A 26673-nucleotide genomic window follows, 5' to 3' on the forward strand; every position below is an offset into this window, starting at 1 on the left:
GGAAGTTAATAACAATTACCTGAATATCGCACAAGGAAACCTTGCACATGTCGTATAACGAGTTGTTGAGTGGGGTTTTTTTTTTTTGCGTGTCACAAATTTTGCCAAAATACCCCACTGTTATTCCTAATTTGTGTAGTTCTTTGTATGCGATTCTCCAAATCGAATTTTAGAGTTGGAAAATTTCAAATCTGTATAGAACAGACATCACTGTTACGTGTTATCACTCAACAGGTTAACAGGTGCGTGTACAGAGTGATAACGCATGACCACCGTTTAAGATAATTAGTACTACACCTGGGGTTGTGAGAGTTGGGTGAACACGAACCCCTGGACACCCCAGAGGTAGGATCAGGTGCCGAGGAGGAGTAAGCTTCCCCTCTCACACCCGCCGTGAGCCTTATATCTTGATCAGGTAAAGGGAGTTATACGTAGTCAAAACCAGTGTGTCAAGAACGGTCTAACAATTGGTATAAAACACACCAGGCATCATTTGACCCAATGGCAGATTGTATTATCAAACGCACACAGGTACAACACAAAGCAATAGTTATAACGACCACAGAATTTATGAAATGCTGATTTTAAACGAAATTGTTGAAACCCTGCACCATGAACTTGTTTGTCTGTAGCCTGCCTTGATGAAAAAAACTGGTCATACGCAGAACAAGCTCTTGTGTATCGAATCAGTTGAGAGATATCAACATCATATGCAAGTGATAATGGAATATTGTGACATAAATAAGGGAAGTTGACGATGAAGAAGCTGAAATCACCCCGTTTATCATAAAGACGAGTTGTTAGTTTGCCCTTGATATCTATTTTCAGTAACATATCTAAACATGAAGCAGAAGTGGACGACGCTATGTTATCTTTTATTTGGGATATATCGAATTGCATGTGAATTATTTTTTAAAATAATTGTAAATAGATAAAACCGATCTTGCTGTGTCTCGGTGACAATGTTTTGGGAGCGCTTTTTCCTAACAACTGTAGACCAGGACTATTCTATCTACTGCCTAAAATTCACAAAAAAGACATGCCAGGCCGTCCTATAGTCAGCGCCATCGGACATCCCACGGAGAAAATCTCTGAATTCATTGATTTACATCTCCATCAGCACGTAGAAGATTTACCATCATACTTCAAGGACACCACTGATTACCTTAATAAAATACCCTCATCGGGCCTGCCAGACCATACCCTCCTTGTGACCATGGATGTCACTTCACTTTACACTAACATTCCACATGACGAGGGTATCGAGGCGTGTAGAGAGGTTTAGAACAATAGGGTAATTAAATATCCTTCAACTGAATCACTCATTCAGCTTCTTGAACATGTCCTCAAGTTCAATAACTTCATGTTCAATGGTGAACACTACCTGCAAATAAGTGGCACAGCTATGGGGACAAAAATGGCACCATCGTATGCCAACATCTTTATGGGGAGACTGGAACGTAGACTTCTACATTATTCACCAGTTAAACCCCTTAGTTGGCTACGTTTTATAGATGACATTGAGATGAAGTGGGTTAACGGTCGTGAAAGACTGAACGATTTTATCGACATGGCAACTCTTTCCATAATTCCATCAAGTTTACTGAGGAAATTTCCACCTCAAATAACACTTTTCTGGATACCACAGCCACATTTAGAAACGGGGAAATTAAGTTTAATCTCCACACCAAACCCACTGACTCTCATTTATACCTTATGCCATCTAGTTGTCATCCATCCCACACTTTCAAAGGTGTGTCTAAGAGTTTGGCTACGCGAATCCGCCGCATCTGCTCTACTCCTACTATTTTCCAAGAACAAGGAACAATCCTCAAAACTCATCTCACTAACAGAGGATATGATCCTTGCGAGGTACAATCCGCGATTGATGAGATGTCACTACAGTACCGACAGTCCCTCCTCCAGTATAAAGAAAAACCTCAGAATGACAGGGTTCCATTGGTCACTACTTATCATCCCGCCCTCAAGAACATCAACGGTATTCTGAAGAAACACCTGCCCATTCTGCACGCCAACAAACGAATGGCTGGTGTTTTTAAGGAACCACCGATGGCATCCTTCAGACGTCCCAGAAACATGAAGGACATGATAACAAGGACCAAACTGGATAACCCTTTACCCAATGGAGGTTTCAAAACATGCTCAGACCTCAGATGTCAATTATGCAAATATAGCTCAGACACTGAGGGTTTTAGCAGTCCTGTCACGGGTCCCAGTTATAAGATATTGGAAAACTTTTCCTGCAAAACCAATAATTGCATCTATCTCATCAGTTGCGATGTCTGCCAGAAGCAGTACATAGGAGAAACAACAGACCTTCGCAGACAGGTCAACAACCACCGGTCCTCCATCAGAACCAATACAAAGTTGCCAGTAGCAACACATTTCAATGGCAATAACCACCGATGGGAGGACATGACAGTAGTGGTTATTGATCATGACCATAGTTGGTCAGATACCGAAAGAAAGCAGAAGGAAAAATTCTGGATGCGCAGGTTGAAGTCATTTGAACCGCATGGTATCAACAAACCTACTGACTTCACCAGGATGAATACGGGCTAAACCCTTACTATATTTTAAGCTTCATCTATACCTACTCGTCTGATCATGTCCCTAACAGTGGTACTATGACCATTTTTTAACACATGTTTTCATTTCAATTCTGTTTACAATCAGCCCACCCCTTTTAATTACTTTGAACTTCATAACCGTTTGCTTACAAGTAAAACCCATTTATCAGTTTCCGTGATTCTATGTTTTTTGTACGTCTACCCTAGACATGATCAGTACGGGAATGTCTGATGTTGATTCAATTTCCTGGGTTGCTTATTCTTTGTTTTCGTTTGGAGTTGGTCCATTTTGTTAACTTATTCAAACTTGTTTACATTATCTTTCTCTCAAATTTTGTTCATTTCTTACTTCGTTTACATAGCTTATTTTCATTTATTTTTTTTATTTTTTGCACTTGTTACTTATTATTATCTTTTATAAATTTTGCATGGTTAAAATAGAATCTCTCTGGGTACGAGTTAGCTTTACTATTTGTCAACGTAATTGGGTTAACTCGTTCCACTTGAGATTAATCAAGTTTATTGTTTTTCATTTCGGACATTTTGGATCAGCTCTTTGGACAAATATGGCATGTCCTAATTCGCTCCACTTTTAACATTGATTGGCAAGCCTAAAGACCACAAACATGTAGTCTGCGTTGTAAATACGTTTGTAGATTAGTGTAGTTGTAGTGCTAGATGTATTTATATGTAGTTTTTGTTATTATGCTCTGTTGATATTGACCACATTATGTAATTCTTTTCGTTTGTCCTGAAGAAGGGACGGGTCGTCCCGAAAATTTGACAATCTCGTTGTTCGTGTCGTTGGTCATTTTAGTGCTTTGTATAATTTTTTGTATTTGACATTGTATCCATGTTGTGGATCCGACACTTTGAGGTATCGGGTGTTGTTGGAACTTTAGTGCTTTTATATATATATATATATATATATATATATATATATATATATATATCGTATTGGAGGTCTTAGCAAGATATTTCTTTCTTCTCACGGAGATATTTTTTAATGAATTCTGCTTTATAAGAATATAAAAACATGTCTACTAACAAACGAGCACAATTCGTGTTCATGGGAGTTTCAATAGACTACGTGAGGAATAGTCGTGTAAAGTGTTGAAAAATACCACCTGAAAAGTTGAAAAGTTATACGTTTTGATGGTATTGATTTGAGAAAAGCTTTGCGATTTCAAGTTTACTACAAATGCTTTAGTATTTTTTAGAATCCATATGGAAGGTGAAGATAACGAACGTATTTGGTCTACCCCACTTCTGGCGTATGTAGTGGCGCAGTAATTTTGAAGTTTCTCCGTCAAAGCTGTATTAATTTATTTTCGTGAGGAGCAAAGATATTGTCTACACAGTGGTACACAATTAGTGTAAATTTTCTGCGATTTTTATTGTTTGCGATTCAAAAACACTCGCAAAGAAAGGGAAATTTGGATTATCGCGAAAAAAAGGCATACGGTATAACTGAAGAATCACACATTGATTGAGGAGTGCATCTTTATAACACGTGGAGCAGAATGGGCTTCAGGTTTGTGACCAATCATTGCACATCCTCTGGTTTAAAGAGATTTCCCCTATCAAATACCAGCTTCTATTTTTTCTTTCTTATCTCATTGTTGCCTAGATATAAGTAAAAATGATGAACAGAAGATGACGTTCCTCATTAACGATATCTTCGTTGTGTAAGATGATCAGGCCTTGCAACAAGCTGCTTAAATTCCCATGGGCACGAATTTACTGGTCTGTTATTATTATCAGGCCGAATCTATTCAAAAGCCTCTACATGAGAAAAATAAATCTCTTGCTGTGGCTTTCAATTCGACAATTAGATATATCGACAACGCTTTGTCTACTAACAATAATCATTTTCATTCATTTTGATTTAATATATCCCGGGGACCTCGAAAAAAAGCAATACAGGGATTTCCATATCTTCATTATACTTAAGATATTTTATTGAACAAAAATATTCACGGCAAACTAGCAATTCAAGTATATACATGTAAATATATGCATGTAACAAACGGCATGACTAAAACTTCTCCACCGCCAACTTCGCATATCTATGTAGCAATAATGCATTATCACATGCATATGGTTTTTATGTCTCTCAACTGATTCAATACACAGGAGCCTGTTCTGCATATGATCAGTTTTTAAAACTATACAGACTACTGCCGAAGTTGATCTTACAGGAGTTTCAATAGTCGTGTTTAAGGTAAGCATTACGCGAAATGTAAAGTCGCTATAATGATCTAATTTTCCAATGCAGCATGTCTTTGAGCAATGTGCTGTCTGACGTGTTTCTTATCGATCGTTATTTTGACTACGGATTACTCCGTTTACTTGATCAAGATATAGGGCTCATGGCGGGTGTGACTCCGCATGAGTACCCTATCTTACCTCTGGTATATTCTGATTCTCCTCAGAACCCTGCAGTACAGTGACCATGAAATTTCCATTTTTTGTTTGCCATTCCCACGGACTTTTCATATCAAATATGATGATACATGGGTATATATTTTTCGAGAAGATACTGATGTACAAATGTTAACGAACAACGACGGACAACCGCCGATCGCCATAGGTCATATGAATGACTTATGTGAGTAGAAAGAAGTTATGGCATCGATAATTATTAAAAATGTTCAATTCAATCATGTTTCAACATATTTAGACATGCCCTGACCAGAAAGACATATGTAGAACCTGAAGCGTGTCATTACACCTCTAAAGCGTTCTTTTTCGTTCCATGCATATCTTACAACGTTCCGTTCAAACCGTTCGTTGCTCCGTACACACTGTTCCGTGCAAGAATCAGTCCGTACAAGATCAAGCCACGCCCATGGAAACATGCAGACTTTTCAATTCACGCCCCTAGAATCTTACAGATCGAGCAAGTCATCTCGATATAGGATATGGTAACGATGGACATTCGTTGTTGGTCATTCGAGCATTTATCATTTTAGAAATACTCTAAGTTGGACTTTCAACAGTTAAAATCCTGGTAAAAAAAAAAAAAAAAAAAAAAAACACCAGGTAGAGCAAATTCCGAAATATTTGTAGTTCTCAAAGAAATCACCTTAGGTATTTTTTTTTTACATATTTTTTTTTTAATTTTTCTCACAATGCACGTATATAGAAAGGAATTGTTGTGAAAAACTTGTTTGATCGCGTTCTGTTATTCAAGAAGATTTTTTTATCCATATAAAACGGTAACATGAGTGAAAAGCATAACCAAACCAAAGAAAAGATCTGATCATAAGATAACTGGTAGAAACCAATTTCCATTGCCACATTGAAACAGGAAAGATGTGTCAAAGTTGAGATTTGTGGTCATGTGTGAAAAGGCTTTCCCTAAAGATCAAGCATCAAATAAGACGATTAATTTGGAAATATCTATACCAAATCTAAAAGGGAAAATCACAATTAAAGCAATGATTGTTATAGGCTCTACATATACATGAGTACAGCAGTTGAATTGGGCATATATAATTGTACTTCAGCTTAAAATATTAGAACATCTGGACTTACAGTCCTATAATCTACTACATGTAATATAGTCAGTTATAATTGTACTTCAGCTTAGAACATCTGGACTTACAGACCTATAATCTACTACATGTAATATAGTCAGTTATAATTGTACTTCAGCTTAAAAACTTAGAACATCTGGACTTACAGAGTTATAATTTACTACATGTAATATAGTCAGATATTAAAGTTCGAGTACGGTGATTGTCCTAAAACATGAGTTTTATACAGATACATGTGTATGTCTGTCGTACACTTATAGATTAATTTCCATGACAATTTTGACGAAAATCACTTGGCGTGATTTACAATTCGCTATCAAATGTTTACCTGATCGATCAATAATTGTGTTGTGACGTGAGTTATCGCTCGTAACTTATGACGTTATCTGAGATAACTTTCGATTGCATTGATATGCTTTTACTGTATTTAAAGTACAATGCGCTGCTTTGTACTGCAATGTGAAATCAGGACAGGGATTAAGTTTGTTTCTCTACCCTTAATTATGAAAAATTACATTGATACTGAAAAGAAATAGACTTGTGTCTAGTGACCTGTTAGCGGCACTTTAATAACAAGGATCAGTACTCCATCTCATCTGCCCTGGTAAATAATTCCAGCTGAGATTTCGATGAGATAAATTTGTCGAACATAACGATTTTTGCATAGGTATTTTGCGCATTTACCTGGATTTAAAAAAAAAAACCCACAGCAATAAACTTTTTAAAACGGGTTTTAATGAATTATAAACTTTATTTTCAAATCTATTTTTTACTAATTTGGAGCTTTGAATATGCTAAGGATTGTATGGAGTGAGTGTGTGAGTTGTGTGATTATTTTATTCACATCATATTAAGTGTATTGATTCAGAAATCTGAGTAATATCTATAATTGCATTTTCAGATATACGCAGACCTACCATTGATTCTTAAGGATTCTCAATGTATCTGGTAAGAGTGAGTTATATGTTGTTTACGTTGCGTTTTGTGTGTTTGTCTCATCAGTACTGTTCTGTTTGTGGTAAGAGTGAGTTATATGTTGTTTACGTGGCGTTTGTCCCATCAGTACTGTTGTGTATGTGGTAAGAGTGAGTTATATGTTGTTTACGTGGTGTTTTGTGTGTTTGTCTCATCAGTACTGTTCTGTATGTGGTAAGAGTGAGTTATATGTTGTTTACGTGGTGTTTGATATGTTTATCTCATCAGTACTGTTCTGGACAAGCTATGGGTTATCATTAAGCAAAATTTGGTTATTTACAATACTATGATTTGATGAAAGAACGACAATTTTATCATTCGATTAACGATATTAAATATCGAATTATTTCTTTTGTCATGCGTATCATTTGTAAGATGTGCATGTTTAATGCTTGTTGTTACTTTTGTAGAATCTTTGGGTTGACGTTACTGTATGAAAGGTGAAGATAACGAACAGCAATCAATCTCATAACTCCTAAAATCAATACAAAATAGATAGTTGGGCAAACATCTGATTTATAGTTTACACGAGGAAATAAAGTAGAGGATGTAGACTATTTTGGTGTACAGAATACAGATATTCAAGTACAGCAACTTATCAACAGGATGCCAGCTAGTGATCGCCCAGTCGGTGATTTATAGTTTGTTCGGAAGTAGACATTCTAAATAGAGTTTATCATATTATAATTCCAATGTTATTTATTACAATTGTTTTGATTGGACAAAAATAAAGCTGAACAAGAGTTTATACATCAATAAATCCGAAAACGCGATTATTCATACACGCATGAAAACAAATAACATAGTGTGGGGAAAGTATTAAAATTTTTGCAATTGTTAATGAAGTGAATGAATTGGAATTATAAGAATCAAACATTCTTTTTGAAGAATTTATCGATGTGTAAACTCCGGACATTTTACTCACAAACTTAACATAAAAATGTTTCGCACTTTTATTCAGTTTGTGAGTAAAATGTCCGGAGTTTACACATTGATAAATTCTTCAAAAAGAATGTTTAATCCTATAATAAGAATCGCTAAACGATTGTAAGAATTTCAGAGGATGTAGAGGAAATTTGCCAATGTCCCTATACATTTATATCTGTTAAAAACTATATGTAAAAGGGTTCAATATGTAAATGCATACACAATACACTTATTTCAACGAAGCCGCACTCAATATTCAGTCATTGTACCAAGCTTTGCCGTTGAATTGTTAGTGTTAGATTAAATAGTAGCACTATTATGAAGCTTACTTGGCGACATTATCACGTGACCAACACTTCGCGACGTCTATCATGTTCGTACCTACTTTGTGTAACACAGTATTTATATATTCTACAGTGTGTATGACCTTGTACCTTCTACGGAGAGGACCTATATAGGCAACGCCTGCTGTCCAATCCTATTGTGAATTATCATAGTAAATTACTCTTTAGATTAAACTACTAGACAAATTAATCTAACTGATATTGCTCCACGAAATACGATCACTATTAAAATTTTATTATTATTGTTTTGCTTCTGATATCAGAGTGCAGTTGTAATTTTAGATGAAGCCTTGGATCGAAATGATAAAGATCTGTTGATTTATTTTCAATTATTAAAGGGAAATGAATAAATTTTTCTTATTTCAATCCGATGTTTTATTTAGTTAGTCATTATTATTTCATCTATTTATTTAATTTATTTATCTTTCTTACTCATTTTTAGATGTTTTTCTTTTGTAGCGTTCCTTTTTATCTAAGGTGACAAGTTCTTGTCAAATGTCTAGTACGATAGATATGCATGAATGTTCCCTCTCCCGTCAATATGTTTTAAGCTTGTGCATGCCTGATGAGGGTTTTTTTTTTTTTAATTTCGTCTGTTATAATACATGTACATGTATATAAAAATGTACATTTAATCTAACTTCAGTCTTTGAGAAGAGAGTATTAAAATTCTGATTCGCCATCACTGAAATACAAGTAAATAGGATTAAACTAAGATGTAATATATGTGGAAAACAATACAATGACGTAGAATGAATCTATATGGCATGACTATTTTAACTGTATACAAATACCAGGTGTATGAAAAATATACAATGATTCTGTGTGTAAGATTATCAATTAAATCAAATAATTTGAACTTTTGACCGGCAGTAGTGCAGTAACGACAAGGGCAATGACACATAGCTTAGTGACTTAAAGTATCAGGAAATGGCCGATAAGATGAAATATACATTATATAGATAGTTAGTTATTTTATAGGGTTAAAGTACTTATATAGTCATAAACAAAACAAAAATGCCACGAAAGACGAAAGATTGAAAATACAAGAATACGGACAAGGTGAAATTAAAGTCAAAGATAGAGAACATTTAATTTACATAATATTCACATATGAACACGTGACGAAACAAGCAGGTTCTTGAAAAAGACATATTGCGTCATTTTCTTTATTTGTGCAATTAGGTGCACGTTAAAAAGGATGGTGAATAATAATTCAATATATGATATTTAAGTCAATACCCAACGACTTTTATATCAAGGAGTTGACTTTCAACATGCATTTACATCTAAGAAGAGTTCACATTAATTAAATTAATTAATTAAGATGTGGTATATTATATGCAATATTTACGTTCTTTAAACTGAGCATTGCGGTTCTTCTTTGTTTTGTTTTTGTTTTTCTCAAGGTTTTTGTACGGTCACAGTTTTTTCTCTACATCGTCATAATGGCTGACTTTTTTTTTAAAAACATGGATAGATATATAAATACCAGCAATATTTGTCTATTATACCTAGTTAGTACATGTACGTCCACTACTGAACTGTAGATTGTGGGTTCGCGTCAAGCAGGGATTTCGATTTTTTTCAGATTGTTTTCTACTAAGGGACCGGTCAATATTTATTGGGGGGTTGGGACCGGTGCATTCCATATTTCCATTTTTTTTTTAAACCTCTACGTCCTATCTTTTAAGAATACAAAAAAAAAGTTGCTGTCCTATATCAGGTGTGTAATTGAAAGGTGTGTGTCCTATATAATATATTATATATATACATATATATATATATATATATATATATATATATATATATATACATATATATAAATGATTAAACAACATTTTTACTTCATTTTAAAAATCTCTGGAGTTCTTCAAAATTATCACTTAAAATTTGTCTCTCCATGCAGTTATATCAGCTGAGGGATTCAATCTCCTGACAAACTATTGTTTACTTTATTCTATTTGTTCGGTAATGTGTCTAGTGAAGTTGCAAATCTCATCAATTTCTCGGGTGTAGCATACCTCCTTAAATACAAAGCACCTAGCATCTAAACTGGTCTCAAGAAGGATGACATTTTAAAAGTACCATGCATATTTAGTATATTCTGTTACATCTGTCAATTATAAACTTATTCCATAATTTGAAATATTTCCCTGCTGTAGTATTGTTCGACTATAGACAAAATTCAGTATCTTTAAAGTGTGAGAATAAGTTATATTGTACTACCCAATCACTCCATTGAACATTTTATTTCCTATCAAACAATTTTATCATACCTTTTTTACATTTACTTATCTGCACTCTGTTTAGTTCTTCGTCAAAACTGCATAATGTGATAGCAGATGTAGGTGTAGAGAGATAACTTTTAACTATAGAACGAATGTGTTTACAATTAAAGTGATCAAAGTACCACACGTTTTCCTATCTTAGTAAAAGGAAGTTTTTATTGTCTGATTTCTTGAAGGCATGAATTTATAATAAAATCAATTATGATTGTAAAGAAAACAAATTCCCCACAATTACATCAAAATATTAAAGTGATACCCATAGTAAATCAAAATATCAAATATTTCACAAGTTGTACTATCTAAGTTGCTATAATACGTGAGAATTATAGTTTTTACTGTTACAGTCAGCTTTCAATAAAACAGTTGTAGTTTTATTATAGAATGTTTGGGTTAGAACGCAGTCATTCATGTACAACCAGTTATCAAATCCAGTCCTAAATTGTACTGAAATAAAGATATCTCCAAACAAAACCAATCAAATATCAATGTTAAAATATTGTATTGAAATTTCTTATTGCATACTTGCCACAGAAATGTAAACCTATTACTGATTTTCCTGGTCAAGAGATTCCATGTGAATGTCGTGCATTGTCCGTAGTCAAATGTAAGAATACTGTAAACACAAAATAGTTTGATCTTTTATCCCCTTGTTTCTGACAACTATTAGATAGTAAGGAATTAACGTTTGAATTCTTGGGCAAAATTCAATTTGAATATACTTCTCATTCTTGCCTTACAATTCATACGGGCACTTGATGAACGTAGGTGTATTGCGAAGGAGTGATCCGTCTTAAGGAACTTGTACTGACTACATAGTAAACGGTTGATAAAATGCTCAAAAGGGGTTCAAGGTCATCGTTCGTGAGTATCTGTTAAAGTTCCAATACATGTACGTGTGTGAGAGCATGGTCTTTTCTTTCTGGTTAAAGGGAAACTTCCTGGATTGAGAGACAACCTCTTAAAACATAGCGATATTGTCCTTTGACCTACTATAGCGGACAGTATGAAGGAACTTATACTGCCTCGCTTGTGAGCTAGTTTGTCTAGTGATGTAGTAGAGTCCCTCTCGTGGTTTCTAAAATCACGTGGTTTCTACAATCACGTGATATAGGGATTTTCAGATTACTGTCTGGAATCACTGGGACTGGTCGATACATGGACGCGCTTTGTAATAGTCATAAAAATTTTATACGTTCCATAAATGACCGACAGGTGACAAATGACAGAAATGTGCATTTATAGAGAAGGATTGACCGAGTAAAGGTTAAAGAGTTTCTACCGCGACCTTGAGAATGCATATCAAAGATATTTCCAATACGTTTTGAATAATCAGAAGAAGAAATGTGTTAACTGTGGTAGCACATTCATATCCTTTATCAATGTTATATAACAACAAGGAATGCAATCAAACTAACCAGATGGACCCTCAATATCCAACTGACCTATCTGACCAAACTTGACTGATTGCCCCAGAATACACATACTCCAGGAATATCAACACAAATGTGAAAGGAAGGGAGAAAAATACAAAGGGTCAATGACGGATTCGATGCACGGGCTTTAAATGAATTTAAAAAAGCGAAGAAAAGAAATGTGCTTCAATAACTAAAACTGTATTTAATATGAAAGAACTGCGACTGATAGGATTAAATGTGTTTCAATAACTAAAACTGTATTTAATATGAAAGAACTGCGACCGATAGGATTAAATGTGTTTCAATAACTATAACTGTATTTAATATGAAAGAACTGCGACCGATAGGATTAAATGTGTTTCAATAACTATAACTGTATTTAATATGAAAGAACTGCGACCGATAGGATTAAATGTGTTTCAATAACTAAAACTGTATTTAATATGAAAGAACTGCGACCGATAGGATTAAATGTGTTTCAATAACTAAAACTGTATTTAATATGAAAGAACTGCGACCGATAGGATTAAATGTGTTTCAATAACTAAAACTGTATTTAATATGAAAGAACTGCGACCGATAGGATTAAATGTGTTTCAATAACTAAATCTGTATTTAATATGAAAGAACTGTGAACGATAGGATTGTTTCGCCGCCTATCTTCTGGTCAATTTTTAAAAGTTATCATTTTAAATGCTTTTTTTTCATGACATTATAGATATTAATATGAATTTTCATGAATTTTGATCCGGATTAGAATAGGTCCCCAGTACCCCTTTGCTTGTCGTAAGAGGCGACTAAATGGGGCGGTCCTTCTGATGAGATCGCAAAAACCGAGGTCCCGTGTCAAAGCAGGTGTGGCACGATAAAGATCCCTCCCTGATCAACGGCCGTAAGTGCCGAGCATAGCCCTAAATTTTGCAGCCCTTCACCAGCAGTAGTGACGTCTCCATATGAGTGAAAAATTCTCGAGAGGGATGTTAAACAATATTAAATCAAATCACGTATATAACTATAGAAATCAATGAAAAACGGAAAATATTTTTAAAGTGGTTCGCACTTGAGATTTGGAGTAATGTCAGTTTTTTAGGAGGTGTATTTTTTATTTCTACATTGACGAATTAGGATATTAATAAGAGAACCTGGGGTCGCAATGCCTGTGATTGAGCTGCAGTGTTTTAAAAATGACCTTTTTGCACTTAAATGTGACTTATCCGTTTACACTGTTGGTGTCAACACAACTTAAGCAACACAAATCAATCATTACATAAAACAGATACATAATCATGTCTTCCAACAATGCAGATAACAAAAAGTTTTAATATAAGTAATGGAAATAAATAATGCCTTTTTTGAGATACAAAAAAAAAATCATGATATTGAATTTGAGAGTTTAAAAAGACATAATAAGAGAAATGTCAATTTCTACAATTTCAAATAATTTTCAATGTCTTGTCTTAAAATTCAAAGATGAACTTTAAAAAGTGGGGGTTAAACATCACATTTTTACATTATTGACAAAAATTCTGAATTTTTATACACAATTTCGAGTAAATTAATTTAAACTTTTTTAAGAATCGGTGTTCTGTTTGGAAAACTATATCAACCCAATTGATAAATTACATCTGAACTCGTTTCAAATACTTGTATCATAAAATATAAAATTGAAATACACGTATAGGAGTATAAAAATAGAAGATATATCAGGGGGTCCGTGTTTGCCCAACTATCTATTTTGTATTGTTTATAGGAGTTATGAGATTGATCACTGTTCGTTATCTTCACCTTTCATTGGATGACACAGAAACTGTAATGTCATGCAGATTTAGAACTTTTTAATTAATCAATCCTTACGCCACAAAATATACTCCCTGCCAAACCCTCTCAGAATTTAGTTTAAACAATATTTATTCGTAAATAATTCGATAACAATGTTTACAAACAATGTCTTATACATGTCATATATTCAGAAACGAGCCAAAAGGCTTATATTAATATCGCTCTCAGAATTTGAATTGACACAAAAAATTTCAACTGGACAGAGTTCAGCAATAGATGTGTAAATTAACTATGTTTGCACCAATGGGATCAGTGTTAATACGTGTAAGTGTAGACATTAGATATTCGTGTTGTTTTAAAATACGTGACAGTGAAGACATCAGATATTCGTGTTATTAATACGTGTAAATGCAGACATCCGATATTCGTGTTGTTAATACGTGTAAGTGTACACATCCGATATTCGTGTTGTTAATACATGTACGTGACAGTGAAGACATCAGATATTCGTGTTATTGATACGTGTAAGTGTACACATCCGATATTCGTGTTGTTAATACGTGTAAGTGTAGACATCCGATATTCGTGTTGTTAATACGTGTAAGTGTAGACATCAGAAATTCGTGTTGTTAATACGTGTAAGTGTAGACATCCAATATTCGTGTTGTTAATACGTGTAAGTGTACACATCAGAAATTCGTGTTGTTAATACGTGTAAGTGTAGACATCCGATATTCGTGTTGTTAATACGTGTAAGTGTAGACATCCGATATTCGTGTTGTTAATACGTGTAAGTGTAGACATCAGAAATTCGTGTTGTTAATACGTGTAAGTGTAAACATCCGATATTCGTGTTGTTAATACGTGACAGTGTAGACATCAGATATCCGTGTTGTTAATACGTGACAGTGTAGACATCAGATATCCGTGTTGTTAATACGTGACAGTGTAGACATCAGATATTCGTGTTGTTAATACGTGACAGTGTACACATCAGATATTCGTGTTGTTAATACGTGTAAGTGTACACATCAGATATTCGTGTTGTTGATACGTGACAGTGTAGACAGAGAACTGAACTGCAGGCCCCTGAGCAATGAACGTAGACGTACTCACTTTTGAACTAAGTGTCATTTTTATAAAAAGATCACAAGTGAGCTGGTCTAAGTTTTAATGGCATCCGAGGCTGAATTGACTGGTCACAGGTGGGAGAAAATGTTGTCACAAAAGAGGAACATAAAGTCGTCTCCATTGCTAAACCAATTTAAATAATTCGCAATATTATTGACCACTTTATCTAATAAAAAAAATAGTGATGATATAGATAATACAGCACCAGTGCAATAGCAGGGTGACCAGGGGACATTGTTAATTACCGGTGATGTGGTACCATATATAGATACAAAAGTGGACGAAGTAACAGTCCGAGTTCAGGAACCAATAAACACTCAAGAAGTTTGATAATTATTTTTTCTACGTTATTGGTCACTTCATTTAGTATCTTATGATAGTTTGCTTGTTCGATTGTGGGTTGTTTTACGTCCCTTCAAGAAATTTTCACTCACCGTAGCAGTGAGGGTTCTTTTTTCGTGCCAACGCCTGCCGCGACACGGGACCTCCGTTTTTAAGATCATATCCGAAAACCCCATGATTCTCACTTCTAAATTCCGAAAGTTTGGCGAATGAGCAATCGCGACATGCCGGCTACGAAGCGAACGTTCTATATGCTACTGAGCTATCGTGAATTACACGGCGGGTGTGACCGGTCAACAGGGGATGCTTACTCCTCCTAGGCACCTGATCCCACCTCTGGTATGTTCAGGGGTCCGTGTTTGCCCAACTATCTATTTTGTATTGCTTAGAGGGGTTATGAGGTTGATCACTGTTCGTTATCTTCACCTTACAATATACTTGGAAATTTTATTAAACATAGATGTTAACGTCAACTTTATGACAAACGGAATGACGTCAGCTTCTCCTTCGCCAACTTCCTATGTTGATGTAGTAATATTCTATTATCACCTGCACATGGTATTTATTTGATACGCAAGTATGTGCTCTGTTTCAAATCGAGACAAGCTACAGAAATATACAGCGATATTACAGGGGTAATTTCCACAGTCTCGTTTTGAAGTTAGCATTTCATAAATTATATCATAGTCATTAAAACGATCTAATTTACAAATGCAAGCATCCATTAGATCGAATATTTTCTGAAGTGTTGATACCAACTGTAAGACTGTTCTTAACTACGGATTACTCCGTTTACCTGATGAAGATATAGGCTCACGGCGGGTGTGACAGGTCAACAGGGGATGTTTACTCCTCTTAGGCACTTGATCCTACCTTTGGTGTTTCCAAGGGTCCGTGTTTGTCCTATTCTTAATTTTGTATTTTTAATGGAGTTATGAGATCTATCACTGTTGTATGTAGATGATGCTATTCTAACTGTTAACTACTTGATATAGTGTAGTGGGTAACTCTCGTCAGGGTTAATACTAATACATAATCATGCTGGGTACCTTTTCTTCTATATGTGAGAAGTTTTTATAATATTTGTAAATACTGATAGGTATATTCACATCTGTATCGATCGAGACTAGAAGTAGATACCTTCCTCTGTTATGATTTACAGGTGAAATTTGATTTGGGTGTGATGGTTTTATAAAACATGATATATGTAATTCTAACAATCATATTCCAAAATTACATGTCGATACCAATTTAACAAAGCCATCTCATAGCATGACATCACGATTATTGTTTTACAATGAAATACGTTGAATTACTATTCGGACCTGAGCCCCCAAAACTCTAGTCAAGTGCTCTACCATTAAGCTATATCTGGTCACTGGCAATCGAATCGCTTAAAACATATAGCCTCACGTACATATAATTATATTTGCACATATGCTTTAAAGTTAATATTGTAGGAAGACATTTTAGTCTTATCATGTTCATATCCAGTCTCGTTAAAACAGACAGACAAACAAAATATAGATTTAAATGTTTACTCACCGTAGCAAATTTGGATTAGAAGGAAAAATTGAAGAAACAAAATACATTCCGTAATCCTCATCACAGACATTTTCCTCTCCTGTTTTTTGCTCAGTATATCTGCATAGTCAAGCTCCTTCCTTCTTACTGTTCCTAAATATCCAGTTCAGTATTAATGCATTTATTCACTTCCTCATTAAAAGGCATATCATGCTTAAAGTAAAGTTCACAAGGAAGGTATATCTACCGATGTAGATAATTAGTCCTATCAACGTTCCCCCGCGTTATACACGGTGGCTATAGTAACGAAATTCTACAGATCAGACTTTTTTACTATGACCACGTTCTGGACATGTCGCTCTCACGATAGCTGTAAATCAATCATGCAATGGGGAGATGTCTCCAATGCTTTCTACAAAATGACTCTTCATATTTGTGACACCACTATTGAACTCACTGAGAGACAACGCATGTTCAAAGGAAATAACCCTTTGTTGATATTTTTTGTTTTTACAGCCGAAATTGTTTAAGACAATTGCTTTAAAAGCTTTGGATCACCTAGTCAAGGGGCGGATTTCATTGCGTATATATAGAGTGTTGTCAACGTTCGGCTAGAAACAGAAAATCGGGTTTTTTCTTTCGTGTAATTAGACGTTAGAAACATTAACACTGTTTTCGACATTTCCGTGGAGTGTGACAAGGTGTTGTTCTAACTTCTAACACACTTGATCTTACATTACATCGTAAATTTCGGACGTTTTAACTACGCATTCCGTTCTAATGTTTGTAATTCGTGTGCAGGTTTCACTCTGCTTCACACTAGGTATAAAGCTCCCCATGTATTTTCACACACACACGTGCACACACACGTATGCGCACTCACACACGCACACACACACACACACATATGTTTCATTTTTATATTTAAATGCCCGTGTTGCCATACAATGTAGCAACATGGTGTGCTGGTTTTCACTTATCTGCTTGAGGGAGGATGCAGAGTAAATACGTTTCCCTATGTTATCATTTGAAACTTTGCATTTGCCCATGGTTATATCCGATCGTCCTTGAAAAGGCCTAGAAGATCAGTTTGAATATTTACAAGTACATGTAGATGGTAGATCAGTTTGAATATTTACAAGTACATGTAGATGGTAGATCAGTTTGAATATTTACAAGTACATGTACATGGTAGATCAGTTTGAATATTTACAAGTACATGTACATGGTAGATCAGTTTGAATATTTACAAGTACATGTAGATGGTAGATCAGTTTGAATATTTACAAGTACATGTACATGGTAGATCAGTTTGAATATTTACATGTACATGTACATGGTAGATCAGTTTGAATATTTACAAGTACATGTACATGGTAGATCAGTTTGAATATTTACAAGTACATGTAGATGGTAGATCAGTTTGAATATTTACAAGTACATGTACATGGTAGATCAGTTTGAATATTTACAAGTACATGTACATGGTAGATCAGTTTGAATATTTACAAGTACATGTACATGTATATTTCATAAGGGTGGACAGCTATATGTATACCTGTAAATGCGCCATACGTACGTATTGTTGTACCACTCTTGCTAGATCACCACCGACGATTTCCAAACTGAACTCGGACATTTACAAAAACTGATCACGACTCTCTGGTATTCGATAACTTATATTAACGTTTTCAATAATTATTTCTTATGCGAAACAATCTCCGTGTTGTAATCTTACGTAACTACGCTTCCGGGGGTTTAGAGACAAGGCGTGCATTAAGAAATAAATGTAACTTAGTGTATGAATCATTTTCCCAATGCATTTGATTACAGCGAAACCAAATGCATTTTCTCCCCTTCAATCATACATAGATATTTATCTCGGGATCGTGAAACTCTGACATTGGTGGGATCCCATCCATTGAAGGTGACATAACAGAATAAATCACAGGGGCTCTTACAGAAGTCTGATACACTAACCGCAATTTTCGTGGACAATATTTTCATGACGGTCATGTTTTTCAAATTATAATGAAATTATGCAACCAAACTCAAAATAGAATATATCCTTGAGGATTTTGAAGAACATAAATCTTGGAAAATGCAGATTTTGTAAATAAGAAAAAAGAAGTTAAAATCGGATTCGAACCAGCCCAACAAATTAAGATTCTCAGGCACTACTGACTTCATGTAATACCTCATAATAATAATAATAAATTCTTTTATTTAGACAGGATAGCACAATTAGTACAAATGACTAATTTACATTGTGGCCCTGTGGTCATGACTTCATAATACATGTATGTACCGTATATCAACTACGTATTTACAAAACAACCCCTTATAAAACATGAATCGGGATAAGTCACCAAAACTGCTAAAAAAAAAAAAAAACAATTTTTTTTATTCCTGGTGTTCCGTAAGTTGATTCATAACCCCGAAATCAACCTTTTAAAGCTTCTCATTACACGTGCTAATCATTCGGATCGGGGGTCAACAATTCCGAACCGGTCGTTATAGTAACGATTCCGAACCGGTCGTTATAGTAACAATTCCGAACCGGTCGTTATAGTAACGATTCCAAACCGGTCGTTATAGTAACAATTCCAAAACCGGTCGTTATAGTAACTATTCCAAACCGGTCGTTATAGTAACGATTCCGAACCGGTCGTTATAGTAACGATTCCAAACCGGTCGTTATAGTAACGATTCCGAACAGGTCGTTATAGTAACGATTCCGAACAGGTCGTTATGATATATTGTATAGGATACATTATCACCTGCATATGGTGTTTATATATCTCAACTGATTCGATATGCAAGAGCTTGTTCTGGGTATAGTCAGTTTTTAAATCGAGGTAAGCTACTGACAAACAAGTTGATGGTACAGGGATTTCAACAGTCTCGATTGAAGTCAGCATTTCGCAAATTCTATGGTCGTTATAACGATCTAGTTCGTCAATACAACCTCGCATTGGGTCAAATGCTGTCTGACGTGTTTCATACCGATTGTTAAGCCGTTCTTGGCACACTGATTTGACTGCGGATAACTCCGTTTACCTGATGAGGATATGGGGCTCACGGCGGGTGTGACCGGTCAACAGGGGATGCTTACTCCTCCTAGGCACCTGATCCCACCTCTGGTGTGTCCAGGGGTCCGTGTTTGCCCAACTATCTATTTTGTTGTTGCTTGTAGGAGTTATGAGATTGATCACTGTTCGTTATCTTCACCTTGCATACATACATTTTTTGTAGGTTACAAATTAACACCGTGTTTAATTCCATGAATTGAAATTCGGATTTAAATAGAATTTTTAAAAATACATGTAATGTTTACCGTAAATTTTAATCAGGAAAAGTTTTCTGTTTTATTTGTTGATTTTCCCCTATCATTTAAATGTAATAACCCTTATTTTTAGACTTTAAACAAATCTTTCACATACTCTATCGGAGATGCATAAAAATGGGTATCGGCTATGTAAAGGATTAAGGTTTTTCAATGGAATTTAATATATTGTCTTTGTAGGATACTTAACATATATGATAATATAAAAAAAATCGCTTTTTAACATTGAGTTGAAAAGTAGAGTTTTATTTGAGTATTGTTTGACCTCTTGCAATGAAAATGAAGGCAATGACTCGCTACAAGCTAAAAGAAGACACGTCGTGATAAATTCTCGAAATGACCTTTTATCAGATTACTGAGAACACTGTATTAGTGGGGAATCGTGTGATAAAAAATCACGTCCTGAAATTCTGCATTAATTAGACTGCACGACTTATATCTAAGAAATAAGATATCATATTTTAGTGTTATTGGGATATGACATGAAGTTGGTCACGTGATCAAATCCTATAACGCCCAAACATGATACCTCATTTCTTATATCTACATTTATATTTTGATTTATGTTCTTACCGAGCTTCCATACGTATGTAGCAGATGACCGAAATAACGATAGAAGAACACAATATATAGTTCGTTAGATTTTTATCGAATTAACAATGAGGAAAAATATCTAAAAGAATGTAAGATATAAATATTTAATATAGAAGGTTTTAAAAAAAGACGAAACAGGTGTAAAATACGGGTAATTTAGAACGTAAAATCAACTAAATTGAAGACAAGAAGAGAGAGTAAACTACATCCGTGATGTGAATTGGTCCCGATCACTGTGGCGTTGGCCTACTTGAAGTTAAAAACGCAATTTTCAAACACAGATTTCCACAGAAACTTAGAGGATCTGAGTGAATTGACGGAGGATAGATGGATCAAGTTAACGTTAAGCTCTTGGTGAGATTTTCGCAAGTTTAGAAAGGGAACAACTGCGTGTTCATCGTTAGGACTCATGGTTGTAGGACTGTAGCCATAGGCCTATATTTAGGACAGATTTAGACGAGGTGCAGGTAGGTTGCTTTTTTTTTACCCCCAGGGTGTGTAATAGAACATAGATACGAACTGACAGACAGAGAGCTTTTGTTCACTTGAGAAATGTCTGTACATGTTGTAGGATTTCAATGAAAACTCGCAGCATTGCCCTGACATGGACATAAGTTTTCGAGCCTCAAAATCAGTCTCGGTCATGCCGGAAATAACATAAAGTCCTATAGATCTATCTCTGTCTCCAGTTCTTCGCTTCCAATATCAAAGTCATCGTATGAATTCGCCATGTTGCATGTCGTCAGACGGTATTTAAAATGAAAGAACTGAACGGTATATCTAATGTTTCTGATTTATTAATTGATAATATGCTTGTCTGTTTACAAAATAAACTGTGTATAAATATTTTAAAAAATTTGTTTCTGTTGTGATGGCATTGCAGCGGCGACTGGCGGATCCAGGATTTCCGAAATGAGTGGCGGGGGGGGGGGGGGGGGGGGTAAGTAGAGTATTATTCAAAATACTCAAGCCATTTTGGGTGCCAGTCTGGATTTTTACTCGCACTATTTTTTATTTTTAAATTTGTGGCAAACAGGGAGGAGGGTCTCTCAATCCTCCACTGCATAACATAAGCAAGAAGCCAGATGAAAGTACCTGACTTTTGAAGCGGTGATTGTATTCATACGCAAGAAAAGACTGATCACGTGGCCAACTTCATGTTATACGAAGTTGAATGTCAATTTCATTAGTAGTGTCATGTATATGTAATTATGGTAGATACTGATTTTTATGTAACGTACGCGTGTTAATTGTGTATGTTCTATGATGTATATTTTAGAAAAGTGAAATGTGGTAAATATATGTTTTGTATAACATGCTAAATTTGTTTCTTTCACGTTTGATGGATGTTGGGTATGGAAATTTTTCTGTTTGAGGCCCCCCTTTTGGGATGCCTCATATTGGTATGTTTTCTTATCATCACTGTCTTGGGTGGAAATTTCCTACAGGCAAACTTAGATCATGTAATGTTTTTTTAGGGCCCCGTACTCGGATGACCAATCACAGCGCGCCGTTAGGACGCTTTGGTCATCCCTTTCTGCTTGCTTGGAGTGCAAAGACTGTTAAGTTATTTTGTGTACAGAAAAAATAATTTGATATCCACCCTCCACCCTCCACATCCTCCTTTGTAATGCCACTTTGATACTAGTTTGTGTGAGCTGTTTTATTTGTAAAACCCACCTTACTTGATTGCAGGCAGCTCGATTTCGATATTTCATTATGTGCTGTAGGGAGTCAGATTGCATAATCACATATCTTATTGTATTGTTGTTTTCAATTCATTCTGACCCCTACTATCTTATTCTTTTATATAACGTCGTTATTTTCAAAATAAATGTCATATTTTCAATTCTCATCACTGTCCTGTTTTCACTGCCTTTATCAAGTAACAAGCAAAGGCTACTTGGCAAGTCATATTAACTAAAGAATGTAATAGGAAATACATTGTAAAGATTTATGAATAACAAGCTAGGATTGTCTTATTTTCAACTGACTGATTTAAATTTAGGTGTATTGATTTGGTTTCCTGACTAATGTAATCATTATGTACATGTACATACACCTGTGGACTGAGTGTTGTTGTGACGGAATGTCACTGGTGATTTCATTATCAAAATTGCTCATTGACAGACCATACAATGGTAGTCAAACACTCCGTGTTCAATCATTTAAATTATTCGTAATTCGGAGGTTTCTACAAGGAAATACCTCCTGGAATTTAGTTCAAATAATGAACATAGAATCATCGATTTTTGTTTTTGAGATCTTCAATTGAGTAAGTGATATAAATGATTGAATGAATGCCTACAATAATTAAGTTTTACCAGGATCAATTTAGCAAAGGGATTTAAGATACATGCAACTTTAATTCAATTAATACGCTCGGTGCTCAGAATTTGAGATATCGTCATGTATTAAATGTATCCTAAAATGATTCATTGTGCGCATCTAATGAATAAAATATATTTTCAAATAATTATTCATATTTTTTTGTTAGTATATGTTAATTTTGTAATTGCGCTCTATATATATGCGCCGCGCGCACGTTTATGTTTCTTTTGACACAATATATTAGGTACTTGTAATGCTTGTTTATGAAGGCGGTCAAGCAGGTGCCTTGTATATCGGTCAATCAGTTTAAGGAGTCGCTTCCTATTTTCATATTTAAAGAACTTTTTTTTAAATTCTGGAACAATTTGTTCGATATTTTCTTACAAGATATTTAATTTGTGCAAATATTTGTTCTCAATTTCCGCTGCATATACATTGTAAGCAATACCAGACGCTTTGTGCCACACGACAAAAATATATTATACACATTTTGAGTGAAATGTCCTGAAATTCTCTTATTCGTATCTTAAATACGTTCTGACAATTATTCTACACAAAAGAATAGAAGAAAACTCTTCGTCAAACCAAGAAATAAATGATAAAATTTAACAGAAAAAATTTTAATTGCAAAATTTGAAAAATGATACACGCGGATAAATTTTGAAAAATGGACAGTTTATAATATTTTGAGATTATAATAAAAGTAAAACCAAGATCTGTTTGTGAAACACTGACGTTGCCGTATGGCATCAAAGTAATTCTGGTACCTAGAGAAATGTATGAACACAAGAAATACACAGGTGAAATATGTAAGCCCTATCACCACCCATTCACAAGATATGGTCATAGTTAATTTTTTTGGGACAATCAGACAGATGGACAGACTAAAAACTATATGTCTCCGGATCTCGGATAACGTGAGTATAAAAACTGAATCATTATAGGATCTTACGTCGAATTACTTGAATATATAAAAATAACAGCAACAAAATTCGAATTGTGTACGGAAAATCACAGTCTATTAATACATATGTGATGACTGGCGGTGCTCTGTCTTCAATGAGTGACATACTGCGGCGTGTTTGTCAAACGAGTCATATTCTTGTGAGAAACAAACAAATCCAATTAGTCACTATGTGATGCATTATGTTAGGAGAACCAACTTTCGGTTTTCAGGTGATTCCTCCAATCTCTGGATGTTAAGGTTGATCGATCCTCATGTGATGTCATAGGGTTTTGCGAAAATCTTAATAATTTAAACATTGCGCATGATAGAAATATATCTTTCTTAGCAATTTTATTCACTGGATATAATAAAAAATCTGGTAAACAATTAATACTGAAAAAGTTTATATTTTCCATAGATAATCAATTATTTATGATTAAAACTTTTCTGTCAAGGGCAATAACTCCTATGCTGCAATTTCCTTTACTGGACGTCTATTATACATTGGTTTCCCTAATATCCACAATTAATCTATACATATTTATGAATTAGCAGTGTTTTAAAACTATTGATATTTAAATTTTGTCATTTCAACAAGTTCTTATTTATTTTTATTATTCTGTTTAACGAAAATGTGTGATTTTCTGATGTTGATGTGTACTTCTGTTTTCGTGTATCTGACCTTTTTAAAAAGGTGGCAGCATACACATTTTCTTTGGTCATTAATTAAATAAAACTATATTGAGTGGAAATTTATATTTTTTTTCCACTTTTAACCATTAATATTGATAAGTCACATGAGGATGGAGCGACATATATTTTGGATTAATTATATTGCAGACCCGATACTACCTTCATGTGATGTGTATATATGTCTCTAAAAATAAATGTAATAAAAACGGAAACACAAGCAATATTTCCATCACGGAACAAAAATAGAGCTACGGCGCAACCCTGACACAGCCCTTCACAGAGAGGAAGTTTTATTGTCGTAGAAAATACCTACAACACTACAAGAACAGGCCGCAGCTGAATTCGATTGTAAAAACCTCGAACTACAGAAAGGCGTACACGTAACTTATTATGTTTGTCATTCTCGTGGTGAGTGGGGGAGGCACAAATCAAGAAAAACAGCCAACCACACAAGAAGGCATTCTACAGAGTGCTCAAAAGTTTTCTAGTTTTGAACTTTGTCGAGGTAACTAAATGATGCCCAAACAGTCATGCTTACAAACCTGTTTACATTCAACATGACTTTATTTGTTTTAGGTCTTTTGTTCTCAAATACTCATAAACTTAGCAGTTGGTAATCATCCTTCCAGTAATACATACATCAAAATTGGTACCGTATAAGTTTTACATTATGACCCCTGGGTCGAGGCCTCTGCTGGTGGACTGTTAGTCCCCGAGGTTCTCTACAGCCCAGTAGCTAAGTACTTCGTTACTAGCTTGAAAATACGGATGTATATTTAATTGCTGTTATAAAATTTAGAAATTCATTTCAAAATTAAGGATTATCTCCCTCATGCAAAGCTCTTATCCTTGGACGAATTTGGCTCCACTTGTTTGGCACGCTGTTTTTGGCTATATTTAGATCTAAAACTTCATAGTTATTTCGGATTTCAAACATTTCGGTTGAGCATCACTGAAGAGACATTATTTGTCGAAATGCGCATCTGGTGCATCAAAATTGGTACGGTATAAGTTTTACATGTACATGTATGAAAGCAGCGATAAGCCTTTGTACACACAAAGATTCAGTGTAACGCACGGGTTCCAGATAGTTGAAGCGATCGGTCTATCTATTTTTCTCAAAAACAACTTAAATGAGTTTTCGTTGTCTAACACATATCGCACGGAACGCACAGAAGTATTAAGAAACAGAATATGCCCCATACTTTGAATCAAAGTGGTTACTTTTCTCAAATACTCGTGTTTAATATCGAGTACCTAACACAATTCGCACGGATGTTGCTTCGTGAGCTGAATTCAAGGTTTGAAATAATTTGAGAAAGAACCATGATAATGTATCACAAGAATATAAAAAGACATTCAATTTCTTACTAAATTAGGATTCATAATAGTCTTTGTATGACGCAGGGTTAAAAGATGGAAGATGTAGCGTTACCAAGGTGAAAAGATATCAAAGAAAAATCATAGAACAAATTACATTCTATACGGAAAATTGTATTGATTTTATTTATAAATACACATATTTAGTTTTCATTTCCATCATTTTTTAAGAAAAACGTCTTTGTAGAAAGTGTAAGTGTATACTATCATGACGTCAGGTGGGGTCAAAGTTCAACAAGATAGAATGGCATGTTTATAAAACTACCCCATTAGTACAAGTACATAACTATTTTCACTATCACTGTACAATATGCATGGAGATAATTTATGCCTATGTATATGTCGTTACCATATTTTCCTCGTTTTTTACAATGGTCAGGGTCTTCAATGGTTCACTTTGTTAGCTTACAAAACATACTACTGGACTGGATACCCACAGGAATGTAAAGGTTTGAGGCATTCCCGAGAGGTATAACAGATTTTCTCTTTATCTTGATTAGATATACATCCAGTTCATAGACA

The 26673-nt window shown here is 34.7% G+C and overlaps 1 protein-coding gene across 2 annotated transcripts in view; it reads right to left on the reverse strand.

Moving 5' to 3' along the window:
* LOC125683745 (cubilin-like) overlaps positions 1 to 17176 on the reverse strand; it is a 34727-nt gene extending 17551 nt beyond the window's left edge. Inside the window, exon 1 of one of the 2 annotated variants that reach the window (XM_048925186.2) lies at positions 16883 to 17176. In XM_048925186.2, coding sequence (XP_048781143.2) covers positions 16883 to 16952 — 70 coding nt within the window. In that variant the 5' untranslated portion in view covers positions 16953 to 17176. The remainder of the gene's footprint in view (positions 1 to 16882) is intronic. The other variant, XM_048925187.2, reaches the window with a different exon arrangement.
* Between the last annotated feature and the right edge of the window lie 9497 nt (positions 17177 to 26673).

Source organism: Ostrea edulis, chromosome 6, assembly GCF_947568905.1.
Source record: "Ostrea edulis chromosome 6, xbOstEdul1.1, whole genome shotgun sequence".
In the NCBI taxonomy this organism is placed as follows: Eukaryota; Metazoa; Mollusca; class Bivalvia; order Ostreida; family Ostreidae; genus Ostrea; species Ostrea edulis.